The sequence below is a fragment of the Gossypium arboreum genome, chromosome 7, assembly GCF_025698485.1.
Source record: "Gossypium arboreum isolate Shixiya-1 chromosome 7, ASM2569848v2, whole genome shotgun sequence".
Lineage (NCBI taxonomy): Eukaryota > Viridiplantae > Streptophyta > Magnoliopsida > Malvales > Malvaceae > Gossypium > Gossypium arboreum.
In genome coordinates this window covers 102457613-102484114 of record NC_069076.1, presented here as the reverse complement: position 1 = coordinate 102484114, position 26502 = coordinate 102457613, and the positions used below count along the sequence as shown (strand labels likewise).

General features: G+C 34.4%; 2 protein-coding genes across 10 annotated transcripts; both read right to left on the bottom strand.

The window, feature by feature from the left end:
- Positions 1-2490: 2490 nt before the first annotated feature.
- LOC108452983 (uncharacterized) lies at positions 2491-6399 on the bottom strand. The gene is made up of 2 exons (XM_017750833.2): positions 6004-6399; positions 2491-5102 (listed from the first exon to the last, which is right to left on the bottom strand). The coding sequence occupies exons 1-2, from the start codon at positions 6064-6066 to the stop codon at positions 2829-2831; spliced, it is 2337 nt and encodes a 778-aa protein (XP_017606322.1). The 5' UTR covers positions 6067-6399; the 3' UTR covers positions 2491-2828.
- A 2084-nt stretch (positions 6400-8483) lies between these two features.
- On the bottom strand, positions 8484-23652 carry LOC108451568 (PX domain-containing protein EREL1). Of its 9 annotated transcripts, XM_053030580.1 has the most exons (12): positions 22971-23649; positions 13797-13907; positions 13320-13418; positions 13041-13127; positions 12180-12288; positions 11855-11986; positions 11459-11773; positions 11190-11362; positions 10544-10708; positions 9821-10063; positions 9483-9701; positions 8484-9188 (listed from the first exon to the last, which is right to left on the bottom strand). In XM_053030580.1, the coding sequence occupies exons 1-12, from the start codon at positions 23061-23063 to the stop codon at positions 8967-8969; spliced, it is 1968 nt and encodes a 655-aa protein (XP_052886540.1). In that variant the 5' UTR covers positions 23064-23649; the 3' UTR covers positions 8484-8966. The 9 variants fall into 9 exon arrangements, with proteins under 9 accessions (XP_052886540.1, XP_017604756.1, XP_052886539.1 ...); XM_017749267.2 differs by having other exon boundaries at positions 11459-11986; positions 22971-23650; XM_053030579.1 differs by having other exon boundaries at positions 11459-11986; positions 13797-13941.
- Between the last annotated feature and the right edge of the window lie 2850 nt (positions 23653-26502).

The following is a 26502-nucleotide window of genomic DNA, read 5'->3' as shown; positions in this document are numbered from 1 at the left end:
AGGTTCCAATCCAGCTACGAGACTTGTGTAGATTTGTTGCTATGGTATTTCCCTTCAAGCTTTGGAATATGAACACTTTTCATAATATTGCAAGTATTTGGGAATCTTTTATTCAAGTTTATAATAATACAACAATGAGGTTGTCAAACCTTAGTAAAGGGTTCTTGTTTACTGAAACTAAACATATGAAGAAAAGTTTATTTTAGTTTCATGCGCTAGGGAGGATTATTCAATTCGGGTGGAGAAGGAGGTGTTTTATCAACGTTTGCTCAATCCTTGCTCTGTGATTATGATCACGTAAGGGGTAGTGATATAGGCTATCATATTTTAGCTAATGATATGGAAAAGGATATTTTGGTGGCTCCTATGGATCATGTTGAAGAAACTGAGTTTTGATAATACCCACATAATGGCGATTGATGATATGGACGACGTTACATGTACGAAATAGCTCAGAGCTGATGAAGTGTATTGAGGGTGGAAATAGCTCAGATTTTTTAATGGATACAGTTTTGGAGTCTAAAGCGAAAAACGTTATTGCTACAGGTTGAGATGGGACCCCTAATTGATAATATGGTTAGCCAAACTGAAGCCGTGATACGCAGGAAAGTCATTGGGTAAAAGGAGGTTTAGGGAGGTTGGTGAGATCAAAGGAAAAGGTTTTATAGTAGTCATGAAGATTGGTCCACATTACTTAAAGATTTTGCTAGAAAAAAAAAAAGGAAAGAGAACTAGGAAATTGAGAAAAATTGAACAGAAAGGCAAGGCAAATACAAAGGGCTTATGTAATTGGAAGGAGATGTCACCATTGCGTTTTGGAAGGAGATGTCATCAAGGATGAAGAAGAAACATGAGCTCTCGGGGAAAAAGAAGTCTCAATGTAATTGGAAGGGAAGAAAATGTTGTTGTGAATTGACAAACATTAAACTAAGAAGGAGAGGTTTATAGAATTGAAGTGGATTTGCGACGATAGAAGCTTCATGTTTTGTACAAAGAATTGTGGGTGCTTTTTGTGATATATGTTTGCTACTGTGTTTTGGAGATTTTTGGTTATTTGTAATTTCGTGTGTATTGTATTGTGGTGCTCTTTTAGTTTCATTTGTGTCATTAAGATGTGGATTAATAGTGCTTATTTCTGTGTTTTTTCTCACCTTTGGTTAGTTCTCTCGTTTTGGGTTTTAATAATTTTTCTTTTGACTGAGGAAAAAGAAGTCAATCCAATTGCTCAAGTTTATGGATGACATTTGAGAATTTTCTTTTTTGCTTTTCAATCCTTTTTTCTCTCAAATGCCGTCATTTTTTTTAATGTAATCGTGTGTTTTATTTTAAACATATCAACATTCGTATCATTTTGTTTCACCCTTTTAAATACAAGTATTATAGACTTGAGTGACGACTTTATTTGAATATATTTGAAAACATTTGATCATGTTTGAGCATCTAGTACATTTAGTTCCCAGTTCTCAACTAAAACACACAAAACTAATGTCGCTATGTTTGGCTCGGATGCTCGTATAATGCCCAAGCCAAATGCCAAAAGCTGGCAGTTGTTTTCAAACTCCATATCTTTTAGTGGATAAAAGGAGTTTGTTAATCACTAACAGTGGTAGAAACTAGAGAAGAATTACACACTGATATCAATGGAGCACGTTAAATCGACGCTACTCATTCCAACAGACAATCTGTCCTGTCTTCCAAAGCCACCACAACACCGTCCCTATTCCCTAAAACTTCCTTTTTCCTGCACAAAGGCTCTTTCACAACATCAGCGCTCATAGTTGTTAAACAAAACTCATTTGTTGTATCAGTGTTTCACTTCTTTCCTATACCCTCATTTTCAAAGCTTCACAAAAGCCACTCGAAAATACCTCGTTCCAAGAATAGAAAAACAACTCCAGAACCAACCTCCACACAAGTAACACAAAACAAAGCCTAGATTTATATAAATCTTATTATGGATATCTTATACTTTCTATCATGACCACCAACTTGATTAAAATAACATCGACTTCCCAATTTGCCCATAGTCCCAAACTTCCACAATAAATTTAAAACACAAAACAATGAAATAAAATTCACGGCACAAGTGTAATAAACATATTATATTCATTAATAAAATTATGACACATTTAATCTGTGTTTATACACATACCATAAACCCAAAAATAAAAGACTGCATGGTCAAATTTCCTTTGGATTCAGAACTAGTAAGTTTAACGTAAATATTGTTATTAAACATATTTATAGAGTTACACATGTAATTTCAATCTAAAGGAAAATAGAAATTAATTATGAATAAATGAAAAATATATCAATAAGTGATTAAATTGTAAGAATTCAATTGATATTAGGAACAGTTGCATTTTCAATAAATAGAGCATAAAATAGTGAGCAAAAGAACTGGGGCTTCTGAGTAGATTTGGTAATATTAGACATCTAAAGAAACCCAAATCTGGATACATGAATGCTTAAAAATCTATCTTACATGAATTAGTAAAATATCATAATTTATATAAATATAAAATAACTTCAACACAGATTGTAACATGATAAAATACATGAACATGATACGAGTACACAGAAGGTCTAAGTCAATACTTCAGAGCAATGGATAAATAGTTGGTAGAGTTTTGCTCAGCATCAAACTAAAGAATATTATACGTTTTGACATCTGCATGATCGACGAGAACATGATTAATAATCAAGAAGCAGGCAACTAACCTACGACCCAAAATTCTGCTGAGCTGAACACGCCACTTCCCCAATGCCAGCCTTTCACTGCGAGCAAAAACAGTCAGATATTTATCTACAACATCAAGTCAGGAGCTTTAACTTTGCAGGTGTGCACCAACAATTCCAGCATCTTTCACTAGCTGCTCTGACAAAGCTGAAAGCCTGGCTACTCCTGTTTTAACCTCGGTGAAACTTTCATCGTTTTTCATCATGCTAATCATTGGATTAGAACCACTTTGCAGGAAGATACTGGTATCAGAATCAGCCTCAATACTAGTGCTAGCTTTAATCAAAAGTTCATGGCTCATTTCAGCCAGTTTTTGAAGAGCACTTGTGGCAGCTTCAACTTCCAGTTGAGCTGCCTCGAGCTGCAGCTTCTCAATGGCCAAATCACCTATACTTTTCTCCCCAATTCTCTCTTGTGCCAAAGCATAAAGCTTCTTCATATCATTAGCATCTTCAGTCATTTCTTCCTTCAGCCTTTGTAGTTCTTTTTCTCTTGCCTCCAACCTTCCAAGAACCATTTTGAGCTCTTCATCTTTTATTGCAAGAGCCCTCTGTGCAGCAAGAACTTCCATTTCTTTATCTTTTAAGCTCTCTTTAGTGAATCTGAGTTCAGTTTCAAGTTGTTTTTTCTGCAATCCAAAATCACTAAAAGGCCTATCTACCAGCTGATGCATTAATTCGCTACTCACATCATCAACGGGCCTCAACACATTATTGTCTTCATCCTTAACTGAGATAACTAGTCGGTTTGTGAGTTCTGCAATTCGTTCTATGACAGTTTCAGCTTCAGAGAACTTCATCTTTGTGTCATTCAACTCATCTTGTACTTTCAGAGCATATTCATCTTTCTCCTTTAATAAAGCAGTAGCTTGAATGAGCTGATTTTCTTTACTGCTCATAAGCATCTTCAGCTCTGCAATCTCTTGGTTTAATTGCTCTAAATTCTTTTTGGCATCAGAGAGTTCCTGGTCTTTCTCCTCCAATATAAGCTGAAGAGAAGCTCTCTCAGATTTCAGATGCTGGATTTCGAGTTTAGCCTCCACCAGCTCTACTTCTTTATTTTGCAGAACATTGCTCATTTCAACAAATTCAGTATGCTTCTTCCCTAACTGCTTTCGAAGAAAAGAGGCATCCTGGATAGCCAGCTGAAGTGAATATTTCTCTTTCTTCAGCTCCTCTTGTAACTCTTTTATTAGTTCCCTCTCTACAGATAAATCCCGTTCAAGATCCTTGTTTCGAGCCTCTACAACCCTAAGCTTCACTCTTTCACTCTCTACTTCTATCTGGGCATTTTTCAAACTTTCCATGTAGGATGCAACACTTTTCCTCTGTTCTTCAAGCTCATCGAGTTGCATTTTCAATAACTGTTCTTGCTGTTCCATTTGCTGTCTTGAGGATGCCAGAGATTTCTGAGAAGAAACCAACTCAGACCTAACATCAGAAAGTAGCTGCTTCACTCTTGTGAAATCTTTGAAGGTCTCATTAGCTTCTCCCATGTGTCTAGATGCTTGTTCTGCAAGTTTCTTCAGTTCTTCTTGGGCTAATAACCACTCCATGGTCTGCTGCTGCAATTTAGCTTCAGCAACTTTCAGTTTCTCCTCTTCAAGTTTCCTTTGAGTCAGAGAAGTTTCTAACTCCTCTTCTCTCTCCCAAATTGCTTCTCGGAGTTCTTGAAGCTCAATTTCTTGTTTCTTCATAACTTCATTGGCTTCATTCAGGAGCTGAGACTTCGATGTAAGTTCAGAACGAATCTTCTCAGCTTCCTCAGTCTTCTTTACCAATTCATGCCTCATTTTATCCATTTCATCTTCTTTAGCAGACAGTGCAGATTGTGCAGCAGCGACCTTCTGGTCTTGTTCTTTGAGTTGAAGCTTCAAATCTTCTATCTGACTAGCTTGAGAAGCAAATGCAAGATTTGCCTGCGTTAGCTTCTCTTCCAGCTTTTCATGCTTAGAAGATGCAGCAGCAATTTCTTTCTCTCGTTGTTCCAACTCATCCTTCGCACGGCTTAACTCACTTTGCTCCAACACTACCATTTTCTCCGCATCCTGTAGATCATCTTCCTTCTGCTTCAACGCTGTCAAAGCAGCAAGCAGATCAGACTCAAGAGTCTGAAGGTCCAGAGCAAGGTGAAAATCCTGAAGTGGTTCACCATCTCGGCTTATTCCTTGTTCGAGTTTCTGGGTCTGCGCAAACAATCTCTCAAGAAGAACTTTTGCAGATTCAGCTGCCCCATTGTCATTGATGCTTGACTTACTGTTATTCAAGACAGATTCGACAATAAGAAGAGAATGGCCTTTCCCTCTTGTTACTGCCACAAAAGGTAGCGTTTTCTGTTTCCAACTGTGCCTCAGAGTAGATAACTGCACAAGATATTGCTCAACCATAAATAACTACTACACTTGTAGAAAAGTAATCTGGGATAAGTTCTAAAACATCTCAATCAGAACCCCAATAATTTACATGATATATCCAAATATGAATTAGATAACAATTTATTGGATAATATTTATGTATAAATAAAACAAATTCGGATAATAGATTCGAATATCCAGTAATTTCAAATCAAACGGCAGGAGGTTTGGTATATGTTGATGTGTGAAACATCACATAAATCGAGTATTGTTCTTTTGGGTGTCGTTGGACTGAAGTGCCGTACGTCCTCAAAGTTTTGTCATTGACTCTGAAGAGAGTTTGGGGCACTTGAACCCACGACCTGTCCAAATGGTACCATCTTTGCACTCATTATCACTTCTATATCTTAGAGGTCATAGGTTCAAAGCCCCAATGGACAAAGCTCTTTAGCAGCTATGGTTTGGCCTATTCAGGCATCAAGAAGAAGCACCGCTCTTCAGTGCTCACTCCCATTTGGTATGATGTTTCGCACATCAACAGTATCAAATATCCAAGGGTTACTATCCATATAGGCTACAAATAGTAAATCTAATATCCTAATCCAAAAATTATCAGAATCCAAAAGTTACAAATCCAACAAATGATGTTCATAAATCCAGTTTTTACTAGCCAGTTTCCATTTGGTCAACTCACCGACTTTACTAAGTACTTGCTAAAGATTTTTCATTATCTCTAGCACCAAAGAAGCATGAATTAAGCTTGGAAAGAATTAAAACAGTGGATTCAGGGATCCTAACTAAAAATAAACATAAAAGTTAGCATGTAGATTCCAGAAGAAACAAACTATTTGGGCTGAAATAAATCCAAGCAAAGAAAAAGGGAAAAGAAATGCAGAGACAGAGAAAACACCTGGCGAAAACGAAGAGGAGAAGCAGCTGGAAGATTAGGGCGAAAAGCAGCAGCGAAGCCCATGTTTTTTAGCTCTTGAGCACACTTCAACAAAAGCCCACCCTTTAATCCCTTTATTGAATAAATATTGACCTTCGATTTTGAACATCGATTAAAAAAAAAATCCTACGAAGTTTTGAGCTCGAATGAAATGTAACTTGAAAATGGAGCAAGGGATTAGAAATTGAAAAGCAAAACAAAAAGGAAGACAAAAATTTGCTCCAGCAGAGAAAGAATCGCGATTCGACGCCACTCGCCAAAGCCCAGTGAAAATGAAATTTTGGGATTCGGATAATGAATGCCTACGTGCTAGGTGGGGGTGCAATCCCCTGCTTTTGATACCACGAGTTATATATGCCATGGAGTTGTTTTAGTGGCTGGAGAATTCTGAGGAGGTGCCACGTGTAATATATTTGACCAGGGGATGTATAAGACAATAGAAATAGAATACGTTGTTTTATTATCTTAATCGAATAGATTCAACTGAAAACTGATTGGCCATTCTGCCCTCATATTCACTCCTATACTCCAAACTTAGATTTTTTTAAAAAAATAATAACTTTGCTATATATTTTTAATCTTAATTCTATCTTTTAAAAATAAATTTTATATGTGTAATTACAAAAATTAAAATTTATATAATTTTTATATTTATCCAAATAAAACTTTTGCACAATTTTTTTAAAAAATAATAAAAAGGGTATAGCACAATAATCTTGCATACAAATTGGTTGGGGCAGTGGGAATGTGGCAAATTGTTGGCCATAAACTGCAAAGGTGTTGAGTGATGTTTACACTTCAGTTTGATGAAAGGTAGCTCTTTTTCAAATTTATGTGAATCACGTTATGCCACTAATTACTTGAGGGAGAAAAAGTGGTGTCCACACTCTTGGAACCCACCTAGATATTTAAACACGAGGGGTGGAAGAAAGAAAATGAATGAAAAGTTTGAGGAAAATTAAAATCAATTTGTATCCAAGAATTTTCGGAATAAATTTCCATCTCAAAATTATTTATATTTTTGTAATTATATATATATGAAATTTTATTTCATTTTCATTTTCTAGTACTATTAACATTATTATTAATGTGACACTTTTGTATCTTTCATGTATATATGTGTAGAATTTTTTGTTGTCTCTCCTAATAGTAGTCTTTAAATTTCGAATTTACATTCTTCTTACGAGTGTAATGTGACATCATTTTAAGTATATTTATATTTATTCAAGTTGAAAATAACTAGATTAAATTATTTTATAAATATGCATAATTGAATCAAAATCAAAGTTTAATGCATAAAATTGAATCAAATTCAATAAATTGATGAGATGGTCGCTATTGCAGGCATTACATCTAACCCGACTGGTTTCAACAAGAGGATGGTTGACGACCTCACTTTTTCCATTGACTCACACAACTGCATTATTACAAAGCTTAAAGTTGAGATCAAGGTGATTCAACTGATCAAAGATCATCAGATTACCTTGCATAATGATATACAAGCTCTCCCAAAGCACCAGTAATTTGTATATCTAATTTAACCAAAAAGGGGAGTATATATATTTAGAAGGCATTGTTTTTGTTGTTTTTATTTTCTTCTTTAGTCTCTATTTTTATTTTGAACTCTTGTAATCATGAAATTTTAAACTTTTATGCATTTATGATTGTTTTTTAATTCTTTTGATATTGTGATTATCCTCAGTTTTTTTACTTTTTTGCTAATGTATCCCTGATTGTTTACGAATTCTTTCAATATTGTAGTTAATATCGGTTTTTCTTTCTAGATTTTTAGGCAATGAAATATGTACATTAATGGCTATGTATTCCGATAAGTATTTTTCTTCAAAAAAAAAGTACATGGATGGAGATTAATTAATTCACTTTTACGTAAGGATAAAGCGGTTGGTTCATTAATTTTACTATATTTCAATTTATCTCACAAGAGTGAAAAACTAAAATGAAATGACAAAAAAAAAAGTGATAAAAGTGAAAAAGGTATATATGAAATAGGTAGTATTTTTAAAATAAAATAACTGTAAAGTTTAAAGATAATTATTAGGACGATTTAAAAGTTGATATTAAATAACATATATACCCAGATTTTATGTGTGTTAAAATTGAAGATAAGGCTATTTATTTCATTTCATAAAGTTACTTGTAGTTTGATTTTATGTTTATGTTTTTCTGTATAGAAGAGAAGATGCCGTAAGCTTTTTTAACTTCTAATTGTTGGGCAAAGGAAACAAAACCCCTCACAAGGCTTATTTTGCATGTGCTTCATTTATCGCTATCTTTTCCTAGGCTTCAAAATTTATGTTTCCAATCCACAAATCGTGAATAAAGCATCAAGTAAAAAAAATGTTGTTTCCCCATAACTAAATGTCAGTTTTTGTTCAGAGACTTGTGACAATGGTGACAAAGTCCCTAATCACAAAGCATGATATTCCAAATATATTTATAATTTTAGAGTATAGTCACTCAACCAAACTACACTTACAATGAATAGTTGATCACCCTTTTACACAACATGGTTTAACTGTTAATGCTTGAAAATTACTGCTATTGGAACAATGATCTCTCTACAGAGTTATCAAATGCAGAAACAGGTAAACTTATCCCCCCCCCCCCCAACGAATTAGAGGGACACATCTAACACATGCTTTTTGCTTTCAACTTTCTATTTATTCAAGTGACTAGACAAAAAAAAAAAAAAAATAGAATACAGCAGTGTCATAAAAGGACATCTTCTCATCATCACTGATATACATGTAACCGCAAAATTCACAACTATAATTGTTAAGATCATGCAATAAAAGAAGCATGCGATTGATTACTGGGAACTGTAATGGAGATTGTGGGGGGCTTGACTTATCATACTCTATAGTATCAAAGAACTACAATATTCAAACACCATTTCAACTTTTCTAAGATTTTTCTAATTCCTTATCATCATTCTTTGACATGATATCACATTTGAGTCTATGCTGTAGTTGAGAATTCACCTGCTTTCTTAATTTAGCATTGTCAGTGAAGATGTCTGCGATGATCTTCCTTAACTCATCATCTATTCTAGTATCGTAGTGGTTGTCATGTACATTATTGGTATCCTCAATGGCACTGCTATCTTCCTTCGCTAATAGTTGCACCTAAAGCATATTATGCAGGAAAAAGATTAGCTAAAGGCAAAGGTCAGGGAAGATGAAACAATAAAATAATGGAAAATTATATTACAAAGTTGCCAAAAAGCAAGGGGCAGGATGGGGAAGAAAGAACGAGAGATAGAGAGGACAAAAGTTCGGAATCCATTTTATGGTTTATACTTAAGGTGTGACAAAGCCTTTCATTTTCTATTGAATATTTCCAATAAAAATGAATATATAAAGATCAACTCAAGGGGCAATAATTTTCACAATGCTGGAAATATCCAAAAAGCAAGGTACCTCTGCAAGTAGGACAGTGATTTTATCATCAGATGTAGTCAACAAATCCAATGCTTCTTCAACTAAGGAAGAATCCTTGATTACATTTTCATCATCATCTATGGACAAATTCACATTGCACTCAAGAAGACGATTGTGAAGAAGTTGGCATTCATTTAGCAGCTTTTCTCTAGCAGTTCTTACATGCTTGCTGGTTTGTCTTTCGTGCTCTAGTTGTACCTGCAAAATCCAAGGACTAAATCCATTAGCAACGATTTGCTTTGACCACATTGAATGTAAAAATCTCAGTAAATTTGGGGAGCGGGGTGTTCTGGAAATGCTTTAGTACAGACAATTACCTCCACCTCAGATATCTTTGATAGTGATTGATCAACCTCCTGCTTCAGTTCTTTTTCAGATTTCCTAAGAGACTTGACCTCTTTAACAAGAACTTTAATTTCGGCTTTTGATTTAGTCTCTAGCTCTTCATATTGCTTTGAGATAATGTTCAGCTGCTCCTTACTAGCATTTAACTCTTGCAACATTGCATCTTTCTCCTCAGCAGCAGAATGATTAGTTGTCTCTGTTATTTGCATCTCATCCTGTCTCAAGTTTTATTTTTATCAGTGAATACTAAAACATCGGCAAGTATATTTTACTTTAAGCGGCAAAGAAATTGCCTCAAAATGCATGTTAGGCACTCAAAAAGGATTTGCAATGCTTGTCCAAGGAAAATCAATGACAGTTAACTTTTCAAACAAATTTCTCAAGTAACAGCAGAAAACTTCAACAATCAGGTTCTATAACATTCCTATCTGGAGATTAGTTTGGTTTTATCCTGTGGGGTGAGAGGCAGAGGGCTGGAGATAGACGTTTAATGGAAATAAGACATTAAACATTTAGAGACATATAATCACTAATTTTAAGCACTTCCACTCCATGCATAATTTATAAGGCTATGTTCATCATCTACCTTAATTGACAAAAATATCAGCACAATGCACCGATATCATGCATGTGCACTCGTGTGGCAGTTATAAAGAAAAACATATTTCAAGATTAAAAGGAGTCAAATGCTTTACCTGTTTAGGATTCAACTTCAACTGCATTTCCAATAATTTACGCCGAAGTTCTTCCATTTCCCACTGCATTTGAGTAAACCTTTCTCTTTCAATCAGGAGAGCTTGCTGCAGGTTCTCTTTACTTTTCTGTTTGGTGCTTTCAAGTTCCACTTCCAAATCCCTAACCTGAGAATCTCCAATATGTTAATTAAACTCAAATTGCTAATATTTTATTAAGAAAGCTTATTCAACCTCTATTGCAATATAAAGCAACCAAAGACAAAAACCATTTGAAAACAGAATTAAAAAAGCTATATAGGAATCTGGTCAAAATTTGTTGGAAAGGACACAGGTCTGAAAATCCTTGACCAAAAAGGGACAAAAAATAAATTAAAAAAAAACTGACCCATAAAAAAAAGAAATATAAAAAATTTCTGTTTTGCACGCACAATTCATCTAAATGTAGATCAAATAGAACATATTATTGAAAGAAAAAAGAGACCAATATAGTGAAATATCAAAAGTCAGCATCAAAACTATATACTGTCACTGCAAATAACCCCCTGAATACTGAGAATATCTCAATTGTATTGATACTAAACAATTTATATTATGATAACTTCCAAAATTGAAATCTCAAAAGCCACATTGAACTGCTTCTACAAACCTTTGTTGTAAGATAACCTTTCACAGCTATTTCTTGATTTAGTCTTGCTATAAGATCCTCCATGTCAGTTTTTGCAGTGACTAGTCCCTGCTGCATTGTCAAAAGAAACCTATTCATCTTGTGGCGCTGATCCAATGGAAGAACTATTTGTGTAGCTCCAGAAAACTGCAAATCTGATTTTCCAAGAGTTCCCATGGTACTCAATACTTCAGAAGTTCCAGGAAGGTCACAAGATGAATTTGAAATTCTAAAGTTGCACGTATCACTACCTCTCAAAGAAGTTACATCACTCCCAACACTTTCAGTTGATAGCTTTCGAGCATGACCAGCCGTCTTAGCAGGCTCTGGTTCGGAAAACAGTTCCAATCCATCAGCGCCAAGAAATGAAGCTCTAGAGCCATTTCCATTATAAGTATCTTTCTCCAAAGTTTTATTGATGTTTCTGTGATGTGTTTTATGCTTAGGAAAATCTTCTAGCTGCTCCAAAATTGTCTGTCCCATAGATAGTCCCTCATCAATGTTGGACATACCATACTTCACAAAATTTTCTATTGAACCTGACAAATCTTCATCCAATGTCAGATCTGCCAAACCAATGTCAGAGCTGTTATCTCTCCCTAACCTAGGTGACCCAAGCTCAGATGTCTCATAAGCAGTATCACTACCATAATCTGATGTCACTGATGAACAACCAGCAATATGAGATGTGTTTGAACTGGGATGAATCTCATTTGATGAAATTGTGCTATTTCCAGCAACATTCGGTTCTGAGGAGCATTTATTTACCTCTTGGAATGCTGAAAAGAATATATAATATGTAAAAAGTCCAAGTTATTGATAAAAATAATCTCGACCAAGATATACTACATATCCTCTAATAGACATCCACTATTGCTTGGATTCTATCAGATATCCACTTTTACAGGAAAATTGTAGAAGATAAGATAACTACATCTGAAAGTCCTGTTAATGAATTAGAATTGGACATACCAGATCTTGCAGCAGCTTCTAGTTCAAGAAAGGACGCAACTGTGACACTTCTCGACAAATCAATGTCAGATAACAGCTTTGTCATCCACTCCTCCAATGAACACCTTCTCTGCAACAAAACTAAGACTTTTGAGGACATTAGTCACTCAGATAATAGAGATGATAAACATTTAATCAGAAGCTTCCCTTTTTTCTCTCTCTGTGTTTTTTTCCCAAACATACCAACTTGCATCGCATAAACAGTTAATTGCTACTGTTGCAACTTAATAATCGGCTCCTTTAGCTATCTATAATTCTTGAAGTTCAAATTTTTTGTTAAAGAAAAAAGGTTTGTCAAATAAAAACTGTAGTTCAATACCATGTTTGTATGTCTGTATAGAAAACATATGATTTGAACCTTGGAAATCAATAGTGGTGATTTCCATTTTCAGGATTCTTTTAGTTACATCAGACAACTGAAGGAAAACACCTTTATGGGCTTCAGTTCTGAATTATCCAGTGCCAAGTTATTTAGAGAACTTTGACATGCTTCAATCAGTATAGCCTACCACAAAGACATGCCCCAATTTGCGCAAACTGTTTCTAGGACAAAATAATGCAGGGAAAATGTCCATAAAAAACTAAGTTTTGTAGCACAAAGATCTGAGAAGTTCTAAGTTTGCCATCAAGGATGAATTGTATTAGCAACTATAAGGGGAAGCCAAAAAGCTAGTACTGATCATCAGAGAAGAAAACAATGAGAAATGAAATAGAGTTATGGCACATTTTCCAGATGATAAAGAGAAGAAGACACTACAGCAATTCTATTAAAACCATAAAAAATTAAAACACACACCCCAAAGTGAAAAGCTTATTGCCTACCTCTTCCAACAAAACTCTGCTTTTCATACGCAACAATCCCTTGGGTGGTGCAGGGGGAAGACTTTTCTTGGGAAATGCCGTTTTTAGCTGTAGACAGAAGTCAAATAACAATATAAGAGGTGAGGTCCCAAATGAAATGTATTTGAATATTTTAGTCAGAATGCATATAATCTGTATCCATAGTTCTGCTCAAGCAATTATGTCATAACAATCAGCTTCAGAACATTACACTCTAAATATGGAGTTCTTGCTGCAACTAAAGCAAACTCCAGGACTTACTTCAGTAAATAGCTTCAAAAAATCATTAAATCTTCTTAATACTCCACGTGTAGTTGTAACGCCCTCCGGTGACTGTAACCCAACCTGTACCCTGTAAAACTGTCCCCCTAAGAATGTTAACAGAGAACTGTGAAAATTATATTAGTATGACTAAAATGACTATATCTATATAACTGATGATTACAAAAGAATGCCAGTGTGTCAATTTAAAAAATGAAATTAACTCTTAGAGTGTTAGATTGCCAACATAGAGAATTTAAGCCCCTTTACATGTTGAAAGTTTTCTGATTTGTAATATAATAATCCATTAGAAAAGTACTAATTTTTTTTTAATAAATAGAAAAGTACTAGAATATTAATAAACAGTGAGGCAGAATTTTGTATTATGAAAGAGAATTCAACATATCACTAAGAATATTACAAACTACAAAGCAGAATTGGATTACATCTATCATAGGCATATACAATGGTGGTTACCACAACAGGATCTGAATCTCTTGCTTTGGGAAGGACAACCCAAGATGGTATTGTAACAGAGTAACTCCATCCTGTTTGAGGATCATGTGGCCAAACAGTTTCCCTCCCATTCTGCACGTATATGTATAATGAGTACAGGCTCTTACTACAAGAATCAAAAAATAAACGAAGGAAAAGAAAATCATTTCTTTTTTCATGCTATAAGAACCATAAACAATGGTATTGAAAATGCATCAAAATCAAATCCTTATTTTAAGATGATTTCTAGATCCTTGCTTGAGTTCTCAGATCATCCTGCTTAACCAAAAAAACTAATGCAATTCAACTTGATGCAGAAGCTTAATTTTATAATATTTTATTTTATTCTTTCAGTTTTATTTTATGTATTAGATATATTTTGGGCAGCTAATATTATTAGTTATTGTCAGATTTCAGTTTCCTAATTAAGGAATATTTGAGTGTATCAAATAGGATTCTGTAAATATTTCATCCCTCTTTAAGGCTGTTTTTAGGTACAGCATCCCTAGAATTAGTATGTTTCCTAGTGTAAAGTTTCCTAAGTTAGGCTCACTATGTCTATATATATTTATGTAATTTTTTGTGAAAAATATAATTGAAATAGCCTGTTTTTAACATGGTATCAGAGCTTTTTCTGGGATTTTTTTTCTTTGTCTGGCGATTTTTTTTCCTGATTCCAACCAGCCCTCAAGCCTGTAAAATTTGTTCAAGCGAAACATGACTGAAACTGTCAAGATCAGTAACACTGGGGATGTCTCAGAAGTTTCTGTGAACAACTCAAACCCAACAAGTGAGTTTCAGAACATCCAAGTAGCCTACAGGCTAAATGGGAAAATTACCTGAAGTGGTCTCAACTGATTCGTACGTTCTTGAAAGGAAGAGGAAAAATGAGTCACTTACTCGGAACTGGACCTAAAGAAGGAGATCCTAAGTTTGATGCTTGGGATGAATAAGACTCTATGGTAATGTCTTGGTTATGGAACTCTATGATGCCAGAAATCAGTGATACATGCATGTTTCTTAACACATACAAAGAAATATGGGAAGCTGTGAAATAGACTTATTCTAAAGTTCGAGATGCTGCTCAAATCTATGAAATCAAGACTAAGATTTCATCTACCAAGCAAGGAAGTCGATCAATCACAGAGTATTCCAATCTGTTGCAAAGTTTATGGCAAGAGATGGATCATTACCAGTGCATCCAGATGAAGTGCAGTGAAGATGCAGCACTCTTGAAAAGGTTCGTTGAAAAGGATCGAATTTATGATTTTCTTGCTGGACTAAATGTTGAGTTTGATGCAGTAAGAGTTCAAGTACTTGGAAAAGAGGAACTACCATCACTAAATGAGACAATTGCAATTGTTCGTGCTGAGGAAGGAAGAAGAGGAGTTATGGTTGAGAACAGTCAAGTGGATAGTTCAGCCTTGGTTACAAAAGGTGTAAGTGAGAGGAGATTTGGCCTGGAGCAACCAAATAGTGAAGATAATAGACACACAGAACGTACAAAGCCTATTAACAGGGATTCCATATGGTGCACCTACTGTAAAAAGGCCCATCACACTAAAGAAAGATGCTGGAAACTCCATAGGAAGCCACAAACAACAAATAAAAATTTTTCAAAAAAAGGTGGACAACCAAAGGGACAAGGACGAGCATATACAACAAGACAGCTGGATGGAAAAAATAATTCTCAAGAATCACCTGTTGAATTCAATAAAGAAATTGAGAAGTTAAAAAATTTGCTGGGATCATTGGAAAAAAATTTCTTCAACAAGTACTTGTAGTTTGGCTTTTTCAGGTATATCCTCTTCTCAAGATTCTAAAGTCTCAGATATAGTCACCAAAAGTTCTTGGGTCATTGACTCAGGAGCTACGGACCACATGACCCACTCCTCACAAAAATTTGTTTCATATACACCTTGCCCTAGTAGTGGAAAAATAACAGTAGTCGATGGTTCTGTGATCACAGTGGCTGGTCAGGGTGATATTGTTATAAACAAAACCCTTACTCTTAAAAATGTCCTTCATGTTCCAAAACTATTTTCCAATCTTTTATCCATTCAAAGACTCTAACTGTAAAGTGGTTTTCTATCACAATCGATGTCTTTTTCAGGAACAGAATACGAGGAGGATGATTGGACATGTTAAGGAAGTAAATGGCCTATACTATCTTGAAGAATCCAGTGGAGAAGTCAGTGCTCTGAATTCCTCACCTTCATCTTTCATATCCGAATCTATTAAAACCAATAAAGACCAAATTTGGCTCTATCACCTTCGCCTTGGTCATCCATCGCTTAGAGTCCTTAAAATTATGTTTCCTTCATTGTTCAAAGGATTGGCTGTTGAAAAATTTCATTGTGATATCTGTGAACTTGCAAAACATAAACGTACCTCTTTCCAGTAAGCAATAAAAGAACTTTCACTCCTTTTACTCTTATTCATAGTGATGTTTGGGGGCCATCCACTATTTCAAATATTTCTGGGGCTCGGTGGTTTGTATCCTTTATTGATGATTGTACTCGTGTGTCTTGGATATTTCTTTTAAAACAAAAATCTCAAGTAAGGTCTGTCTTTCCAACCTTTTACAACATGATCAAAACACAATTTGGAGCTGAAATAAAAAGGTTTAGGTCAGACAATGCTAAGGATTATTTCAATCAATTTCTCTCAACATATTTCCAGGAAAGAGGCATTATACATGAGTCATCTTGTGTTAGTACACCCCAACAAAATGGTGTTGCCGAAAGAAAAAATGGTCACATTTTAGCTATTACAAGAGCCCTTTTGTTCCAAAAAAATGTCCCTAAACAATATTGGGGGGAGGCTATTTTAACTGCTACTCATTTGATAAATAGATTGCCTACAAAAGTCCTTGAATCTCAAAGTGCTATGCAAGTTCTAGCAAAATTCTTTCCTGATTTCAATACTTCAAGTAACCTTACTCCCAAAATATTTGGCTATGTTGCTTTTGTGCATGTTCATTCTCAAAATAGAAGAAAATTTGATCCACGAGCTATCAAGTGTGTCTTTCTTGGTTATTCTTCCACTCAAAAGGGGTACAAATGCTATCATCCAGCCACAAAAAATTTTTTTGTAATAGCAGATGTTACTTTTGCAGAACAAGAGAATTTCTTTACTCGTCCTTATCTTCAGCTGGAGATCTTATTCACAGAAGATAAGGACAAAGAATTCTTTCTTCTTGACATTCCAGCTCCTGTCCAGCAACAAAACACCCACATTCCAGCTCCTGTCCAGCAGCAAAACACTCACATTCCAGCTCCTGTCCAGCAACCAAACACTCCCACTCAGTCCTTGCCTACTAACCAACCTGCCCAACTTGAAACAATGGCCCCTATACAACCTGAAACAGAGCCTAATACACCCAAATCACCAAGAGGAATTCAGGACACTACTCGTCCTTTACTGGTTTACTCAAGGAAGAAGGCACCGGTGCAAGTTCAATCATCTTCTTCTCCTATACAACCTGAGGTAATTGCTGAACCTACTTTGAATTCTAATACTGCAAATTTAGATGATTTTCCCATTTCTATTAGAAAGGGGACTAGAACCTGTACAAAACATCCCTTCTACCTATTCATGTCTTACAAAAACTTGTCCCATAACCACAAAACCTTTCTTACCAGCCTAAATTCTATCTCCATTCCCAAAACTGTATCCGAGGCATTAGAAGATGAGAATTGGAAAATGCCATGAAAGTTGAAATGGAAGCTCTTGAAAAAATAAGACATGGGACTTAGTGCAATTACCGAGAGGAAAGAAACCAAGGACGTCGCTAGGTGTACACAGTGAAATATAAGTCGATGGTTCTTTGGAGAGGTACAAAGCAAGATTGGTTGCTAAAGGGTACACTCAAATGTATGGAATAGACTACCTTGAGACATTTGCCCTCAGAGCAAAGATGAACACTGAAGAGTGTTGTTGTCACTAGCTGCCAACCAAGGCTAGAAATTACAGCAATTTGACATCAAAATGCCTTTTTATACAAATGATCTTGAGGAGGAAGTCTATATGGATGTTTCTCCAGATTCGGTCCAAATACTGAGATGTAGTTTGCAGACTAAAAAGGCTTTGTACAGACTAAAACAATCCCGAGGGCTTGGTTTGGAAGATTTACCAAAGTAATGCTCAAGTTGGGGTATAAACAGAGTCAAGGAGATCACACTCTATTTGTAAAACACTCATCTTCGTGGGGAGGACTGCTTATTAGTCTATATTGATGACATTATAGTGATGGTGATGATCTAGAAGGAATGGAGAATTTAAAGAAATGCCTAGTAAAAGAATTTGAAGTCAAAGAGCTCGGTAAGTTAAAATATTTCCTTGGTATTGAAGTGGCACACTCTCGGGAAGGAATATTCATATCTCAGCAAAAATACATAGTTGATTTGTTGACAGAGACGGGCAAGTTAGGCTGTAAACCAGCAGAGACACCCATAGAGGTGAACCATAGACTTGGAAATGCACTAGAAGATATCAAAGACTTGTGGGGAAGCTCATTTACTTGTCTCATACCAGACCAGATATTGCCTATACAGTAAGTGTTGTAAGTCAGTTTATGCACAATCCCAAAGAATCACATCTTAGAGTCGATATCGATTCTACAAGACTTAAAGGGCACACCAGCAAAGGAATCCTATTTAAAAGGGGCGAATTTAACCCTTGAAGCCTATATGATGCAGATTATGCAGGATCTATGGTTGATAGAAGATCAACCTCGGGCTATTGTACTTTCCTAGGAGGCAACCTTGTGACTTGGAGGAGTAAAAACAAAAGGTTGTGGCTAGATCTAGTGCGAAGTGAATTTAGGCGATGGCTCTTGGAGTCTGTGAGTTGTTATGGCTAAAATTATTTTGGAAGATTTGAAGATCGAGTGGGAAGGTCCAATGAAGTTGTATTGCGATAATAAGTCTGCTATCAATATTGCACATAATCCAGTTCAACATGATCGAACGAAGCACGTTGAGGTTGATGACATTTTATAAAGGAAAAATCGGACGGTGGCTTAATTTGCACTCCATTTGTGTTCTCGATGGTCAACTAGCGTACATACTTACCAAAGGATTGTCCGGGAAGTTGTTTCAGAATTAGTAAGCAAGTCGAGAATGGATGATATCCACTTCCCACTTGAGGGGAGTGTCGATTTCAGTTTCCTAATTAAGGAATATTTGAGTTTATCAAATAGGATTCTGTAAATATTTTATCCCTAACTTTAAGGCTGTTTTTAGGTACAGCATCCCTAGAATTAGTATGTTTCCTAGTGTAAAGTTTCCTAAGTAAAGTTTCCTAAGTTAGGCTCACTATGTCTATATATATTTATGTAATTTCTTGTGAAAAATATAATTGAAATAGCCTGTTTTTAACAGTTATCATTAGGTTTAAATCTAGGGTTAGGATTGAAACTTTTATAACTTTACTTGCAAGAAAGAAAGCCTATATAAATAAGTTCTAAGCTTTACAGCCAACATTGTTATTCTTACTATTTTCTTTGAATTAATATAAAGAAACTAGAGATTTTCAATAACCCCAAATTTTCTAGAATTCCAACTTCTTTCTTACTCGTTTGTTCAACCCTAATTCTTTCTATTATTGCTATTCTCTCCCCTAAACCATATCGACTAGAGTTTGCTTTTAACCCATGGTTGGACAAATTAGAGATTGAGAAAGAGGAAATCAGTGTCAAGAAACGAGATTGGCTGAAATACAACATGGTTGTTTCCACAAGAACAAGTGCAATGCAGGAGCTTAAAATTAAAAATAAATATATTTTATTATTTCAGTTTATTTTATTTAAAGTATTAGATTTGTTTTCTTGACAGCTTGGATTATTATTACTTGGGGATTAATTATAGGATTATTAATTAAATTTTTTGCAAGAAAGCCTAGAAACTTTACTTGCAAGAAAGAAATCCTATATGTTGTAGGCTTTACAGCCATAATAATTATTCTGATTATTTCCTTTGGGTTAACAGAAAAACTAGAGGTTATCTATAACCTACGCTTTCTAGAGTTCCATCTTCTTTCCTATTCATTTGTTTAGCCCTAATTCTTTTTAATTGCTACTGTTTTCTTCCCCAATCCACATCAAAGTGGGAACCCAAACGGAGATTATGGAAGCTACCCACAGCCAGTTTGACATGCCTAAAGATAGCCTTGCTGATAAATCTAATTTGATGAGGAAGAAAACCCCTTTCATGATGTTGGACCTGCATACTGTGCAACACGAGGTGGACTGGAGGAATGGTTAGTGTGTGCCCTTGAATTAAATGAGGATTGAATCAAAGTTGAAGTTGTTGATTTTTTTGGAAAGATGTATATGGAAGAGCAAGACTATGATTTGTTAGATCCTATTTATGATGAGTATCCGGAAGAAATTGAGGAAGAATCCTTGATTGCTCGTGAAGTGTAGGCAACAACAACTAAAGAGGGAAAGGAGACTAGTATTGTGGTAGATGCACTTATTTGACTACTAAAGGCGTTAAGTGCTCAAGTGAAGGGTTTTGAAGAAGTCAGAGATCAATAGGAAACTAACTCATATTTTGGCCCAAACATATTTGAGAGTCCTAAGATGTTCAGCATGACCCTTTGTGAAGCCAAATCAGTTATTGAAATAGATGCTCCATTGAGTGATGATCAGGACCCTAGCCAACATTCTAAAAAGAAGTGTTATCTTTGCCATACCCAACATAAAATCTAAGAGATTGAAGTATTCTTTAAAGAGCATCCTCAACTGGATGATAAGCCTTGTATGATATTCCTACGGCTACAAATCATATTCTTGCAGGAATACCTTGGCTGAATGATATTCTTGATCGACTGGTTCTATAGAGTTTTTAATGTTTGATTTGAAGAGTGGTTACCACCATAATAGATTAAGAATTGTTGATGAATGGAAGACAACTTTTAAGACTACAGATGGCTTTTATAAATGGTTAGAAATGCCAAGCACATCTAATGTGGATCATGAGTGCGGTAGGCAGACAACTAGACACTGCAAAACAGTATGAAGCTGTTGTAATAGCTACTTTAAATGTTGTAATTTTCTCTTAAACCTACTCAACAAAAACTGAAGCTGGCGAACCTGCCAGGAGTGAGAGCAGGAATACTCCTACTGCTCATATATCAAACAAGACACCGGTTGAGGTAGACAAGAAAAATTTTGACAATAAATCATGTTAGCACAACAGCTCATGAAAAAGCTGTTTCAGCTTGTGATGTTCCAAAAGAAGAAAGAAGAAAGTATATGTTACTGGACTTGGTGCAAAGGAACTAGAAAACAATGGATCTATTGTGGTTACAACCTCTGTCCAGAGAGCTAATTCTTTGAAACCTGAGTGCAAAAACCTATATTGGCTTAGAGAATGTTGCAAGTTCAAAAGAGACTCCAAATGAAAATTAATTACAGAGAATAAAATGGAGGCGGATATTACAAGCTCTCAAAATGCTGGTAATAAGAAAGATGTTTCTCAAGGAACTCTTGCTTATGCTGGTGATCAAACAGATTCTAGCATTCAACCTGACTTTACCAATCCAATGAAACTACCTCGAATTGCTGAGAGGGGTAAAACCAACTTACGGTCTGGTTTTAAAGAATATCCAAAAGCTGATATTGTTGGTAATAATTCTAGAATGGTCCTATTTTGTGCAGGTATGGCGGAAACTTCTATTGATGATTTTGAAACCAAAGAAGAAAGTTGTAGAATGATTGATATACTGTCTGGAATTGAGGTGGAGCCTTCTTTGAAAGGATCTCCTAGAACTTCCCATGGAAATAGAAGTATTGATCTTAAGGATATTCTTGCAGAAACATTGGTTTGTAATCGATCTGCTGCTTATTTGAGTGACGTATCCTTTGACAAGTCAGACATGCTTTTTATGACTATGAGGTTTTTTATAGCGGTTGTTTCTAAAGGTTCCAAAGCTTCAGAAAACTCGAACAGTCTCGGATCTAGTTCTTTGGTGGCTGACATGAAATTTACTTATTTTGCTACTAATCAAAATTGTGGAAATCAGAAAAGGAGTGGAGACCATTATGCAACTAACATCCTGAATTTGAAGGTTAATGATCCCTCTCTTTGTGTGGCACATATTGATGAAGTTGAAGAAAGGGAAGGTGGAAGAGTTTGGAAAGTTTACTATTCTGTAGTGGTTAAAGGTGCTGATAATCTTGACTAGGAAATCTATCGAATTAAGTTGCTTAAGAATGCAAAGTTAGGAGAAAGAAAACCTGAAAAACAGACTCATGCTTAAATTTTTACCAATGCAGAAGTTTTCAAACCAGTGATATGGATCAGGAAAACAACATGAAGAATTGCCTAAAAAGAGCTGATCTAGAAAATTATGCTGACACGGTGGAAGTTGTCTCACTGGAGTCGAGTTTTCCAAGCCAGGGAGAATGACGCAGGAGCTTAATTTTATAATATTTTATTTTATTATTTCAGTTTATTTTATAGTATTTAGTTTAAGTATTGGATATCTTTTGGGCAGCTAAAATTATTAGTTATCTTAAGGTCTAAATCTAGGTATGGATTAAAACTTTATTTGCAAGAAAGCTTAGTAACTGTACTTGCAAGAAAGAAAGCTTATATAAAGAAGTTGTAAGCTTTACAGCCAACATTGTTATTCTTTTTATTTTCTTTGAATTAATATAAAAAACTAAAGGTTTCCTATAGCCCTTGAATTTTCTAGATTTCCAACTTTCTTACTCATTTGTTCAGCCCTAATTCTTTATATTGCTACTGTTTTCTCCCCTAAACCACATCACAGCTGAATGTGCTTATAAATCAATAGAAGCACCGAAAATTCTTAAGAACCATATCATGAGGATTCATATTGACACTGAAACTTGGGGAGCAAAATAACCTAAATTCTAAAGTTTACTAGATTAATGTATTAAAAAAGCAGGTTAAAGCAATAAACGCACTGTCTTTTCCATTTAAGATCAATGTAAACTAAGTTACTGAAACAATCTAGCAATCAAGTCTTTGCAAAATTGATTGACTTTCTGTTTTCTCGATCCACCATATGATCACTCAAAACACTATTGAGTGCTAATTCAGATTCCAAACTAACTTCAAATAAGAAAAAAAAAAGAAAAAAAAAAGAGGAAAGAGAGATAAATTTGGAGGGAAAGCTGACCCATTTACGAGGGGGCGGACTCCAATCCATCCCGAGAGGCAGCGGCGAAGTCCCATCGTGCCTGTGCTTCGGTGGACTCCGTCTCTGCATCATCTATTTCTCTTTTTTCTATTATTCACTGCGAAAACGACGCCGATCTCTCTCTCGTGGAACCGAAATAGAACATTAAAATCAAGAGGCGAAGAGCTTTAGGGTTTAATTGATCGGATCAGAGGGAGGAAAGTAGGCAAGTTGGGCCTTTGGCGTGGAAATTCAATGATCGGAGACCGATTTCGCCTCTTTTTTTTTTCTCTATTATTATTAGTAATAACAATTCGGAGTTGAAAAAGAAAAGAAGAAGAAGAAGATAGAGCGCATTTTAAAGGCGAAAAGAAAGGAGTGGGCTAAATTGAGCCGTGAGCGTAGCGTATCATCTGAAAACCTTGCTTCTATATTCGGAAGGTGTCTTCTTCTGCCTCTTTTTGGTCGTCTCTCTCAAGTCCTCGTCCTGGATGCCAAAATTTCCATCCCACACCTTTCTATTCTTTATTTAATTAAAATTCGGGACACTTGTACTAACCTAAGAATGAACGGTCTTACCTAATTCTGTTGTTCTGCCCTTGCATTAAATTTCACGCCAAAGGCGATATCAAGCTATCTATACGGGGAAAGGATTGTAATACAACCACGATATGAATTATGTATACGAGAAATAATGATTCTATAAAACAGTAATATTATATTATTTGTATCTCTTTTATTAGTTTAATATTATATTAATATTTTTATTCAGAATTTTAATATTTTCATCTTAAAAAATTAAATAAAATTTTAAAATTTAAAATGAAATTATTAATATGACATTAAATTATTAAAATTAATAATATTTTTATTTTATACAATCTTTCCTCGTAAAAATACATATATTTTGTCTATTCAAACAAACACTTATAGATTGTGTTGGGATAACAATTTGGACATTTGTTTTAGAATTGCCTAAGTGCAATTCAAAGTTGACATTATTTTACTTTGATATTTATGGTGTGTTACTCAATCAAAAAATAAAAGAGGAGGAGGAAGGATCGACAGTCTCATCTCAAAGTATTATTCTTATCTCTTTATTTCTTTTACTTAAGGACCAAGCTTGGGCCTTTATTCTTAACGGATTTTTATATAGGCAGGCGAATAAATTGTTGAATTGGTCCCTTTGCTTCTACATATATTTTATTTCGAAATACAACCTTCTTCCTATTCATTTTCTTCATTCTGTTAAATTTTCTTTATTTTATATTTTGTTATTTTATTATTAATGTTATTGTTGATGGTTCTAATCATATCTGTTTTTTTACACAATATTTAGAACCCCTTCTCAACTCATAAATACGAGGACAAAGCACTTTAGTGTACTCAAATTCACACCCTTTTACATTGACAATAACATTCATATCAATCAAACTAAGACTCAATCCACTGTTACTATTTTTAATTTTAGAACCAGAATAATTTAATCTTTTAGACTTATAAAGCATAATCTTGGATGTAAGCAGCCATGTGTCGTGCATGATTGGGCTTCAGTTTTCACTAAGCCCATGACATTCAACACATTGGTATTGCTCTCACTCATATTCATTATTTTTCATATCTATTATTTCCCCATATAAGTTTAATCCACCCATAAATCATATGTTTTAAAAGTATTGATTAGTAATTTGAAAATTAATAGATGAAAAGATATTGGATAGGATCTCAATCCTTGATCCATTGGTCTTGCCACTATTAGATCTAATTGAAGTTGTAGTAGCGTAAAAATTAACCAAGGAAACCAGTTAGGGTGAAGTCAAAGAATATCTTTTTGGGGACTTATATGACAATTTTTCATTTAACTAGGGGTCAAGGTCCTGTCTCCTTTGGCTATGCTCTTCAGACCAATTAGAGATCCGTGCTAGAGCCCCTCAAATCAATCAAAGATTTGTGATAGTAAGATTAGGTTCGACATTTTTATTAAATGATATAATTGTAATTTTAGTCCCTTTCAAATATTAATAATTTGATTTACTCTTTTTATTTTTTGTTAAATGATTTTTTTCATTTTTAGCTACTTTCAAATATTAAAAATTTTGTTTAAGTTAATTTAATAAAAAATTAACTTCAATTTCATTTTTTTTATTTCAATTTCGTCTAGAGGTATTCATGAGTCGATTCAGATTGAGCCCGATTATGATATTAACACACTTTATGTTTACTTAAACTTGACTAAACTCGAAATACAGGCTTTAAATTTTGCCTAAGTCCACCCATTTTATTTTTAAAAAATTAAAACATACATTTATTATTTATATATATATATATTATATCTCAACATTCTTTTATTGCATATTATAAGTTTAATTTTTATGTGTTATGAATTATATAATATAAGACATTACAAACATAAAAAAAGATGGAATTAGATCTTTAAATATTCAAATCCAAGTCCAATTTATATTTTAAATAAACTTAATTTTTGTCCAAACCTATTATATAATCCTAATAATTTCATCGAAACATTTCAATTTTCCAAAACACCTTCAAATTGAGATGAATAGATTCGACAGAGTGGTAGAGATCAGACAAGTAAATCATGAAGATCACGTTTGTTTCAACAATGTCTGCATGCAGAGAAAGAGAGTCGGTTGTTTTAATTAGAAGGACAAGACGTCAATACCCCTCCTATGTCTCCTCTACCTTTGCCAAATTAGATTTTTCACTCTGCACCTACATTCATATATGTCTCTCTCAATTATACTAAAACATGCGTGTCTTAATTTCTTAAATAAGCAATGTTTTTACCCTTTATGTCCTATAGTTTTATTTGTATCATGTTACTATCATAGAGTTTTACTTTCTAATTGCACTAATATTAACATGTATTTATGATCATTGCATGCAATTAGGGGAGAATTTAGAGGTTGATAGGTTCCGGTACCTCTAAGAAAAAATTTCTATTTTAGCATGTTAAAATTTTTGAATTAATAAAGATAAAATTATACTTTAGTCCCTAAAATGATAAAATTTTGATTTAATCATTTAAAAATTATATTTTTACTATTGTAAAATTATAATTTAATTTCGATCCCCTAAAAAATTTTCTAGCTTCGCCGCTACATGCAACATAATTTTATTATTTCTAAATTTACTTTTGATATCATCTAAAATTTATTTATCAGACAACACATTTCAAAAATTTAATTCAGATTCCTTTTAATATCTTTTGTCTTCATATACCTCTTTTAATCTTAAACTTATTATTGTAAGAACTTTCACTTTCTCCACCGAACAAACAACATAAAAATCATAAATTCGGAAAAAAAAATATAAAAATTAATACCCTAAAAAAAAAAAAACACTAAGACTATCTTTAGGTTTCTTCTCAATATGCTCTCCCAAACTTTTACTACTAGTTGAACTTGAAACAACACAACTCCATAATAAAAGTTTAAAGTAGAAATAAAATCATTTTGGTTGTAGAATCATAAGAAGAACTAATACTATGAAGGAATATTGATGAATAAGA

Bases quoted from the DNA above. Each gene is read 5' to 3' on its own strand.
- LOC108452983 (XM_017750833.2), bottom strand. From the start codon at position 6,066: ATGGGCTTCGCTGCTGCTTTTCGCCCTAATCTTCCAGCTGCTTCTCCT. The intron at 5,103-6,003 runs GTGTTTTCTCTG...TATCTTGTGCAG, and splicing joins CTCCTCTTCGTTTTCGCCAG to TTATCTACTCTGAGGCACAG.
- LOC108451568 (XM_017749244.2), bottom strand. From the start codon at position 23,063: ATGATGCAGAGACGGAGTCCACCGAAGCACAGGCACGATGGGACTTCG. The intron at 11,987-12,179 runs GTATGTCCAATT...TATTCTTTTCAG, and splicing joins AGAAGCTGCTGCAAGATCTG to CATTCCAAGAGGTAAATAAA. The intron at 9,702-9,820 runs GTAATTGTCTGT...TGGATTTTGCAG, and splicing joins CAAAGATATCTGAGGTGGAG to GTACAACTAGAGCACGAAAG.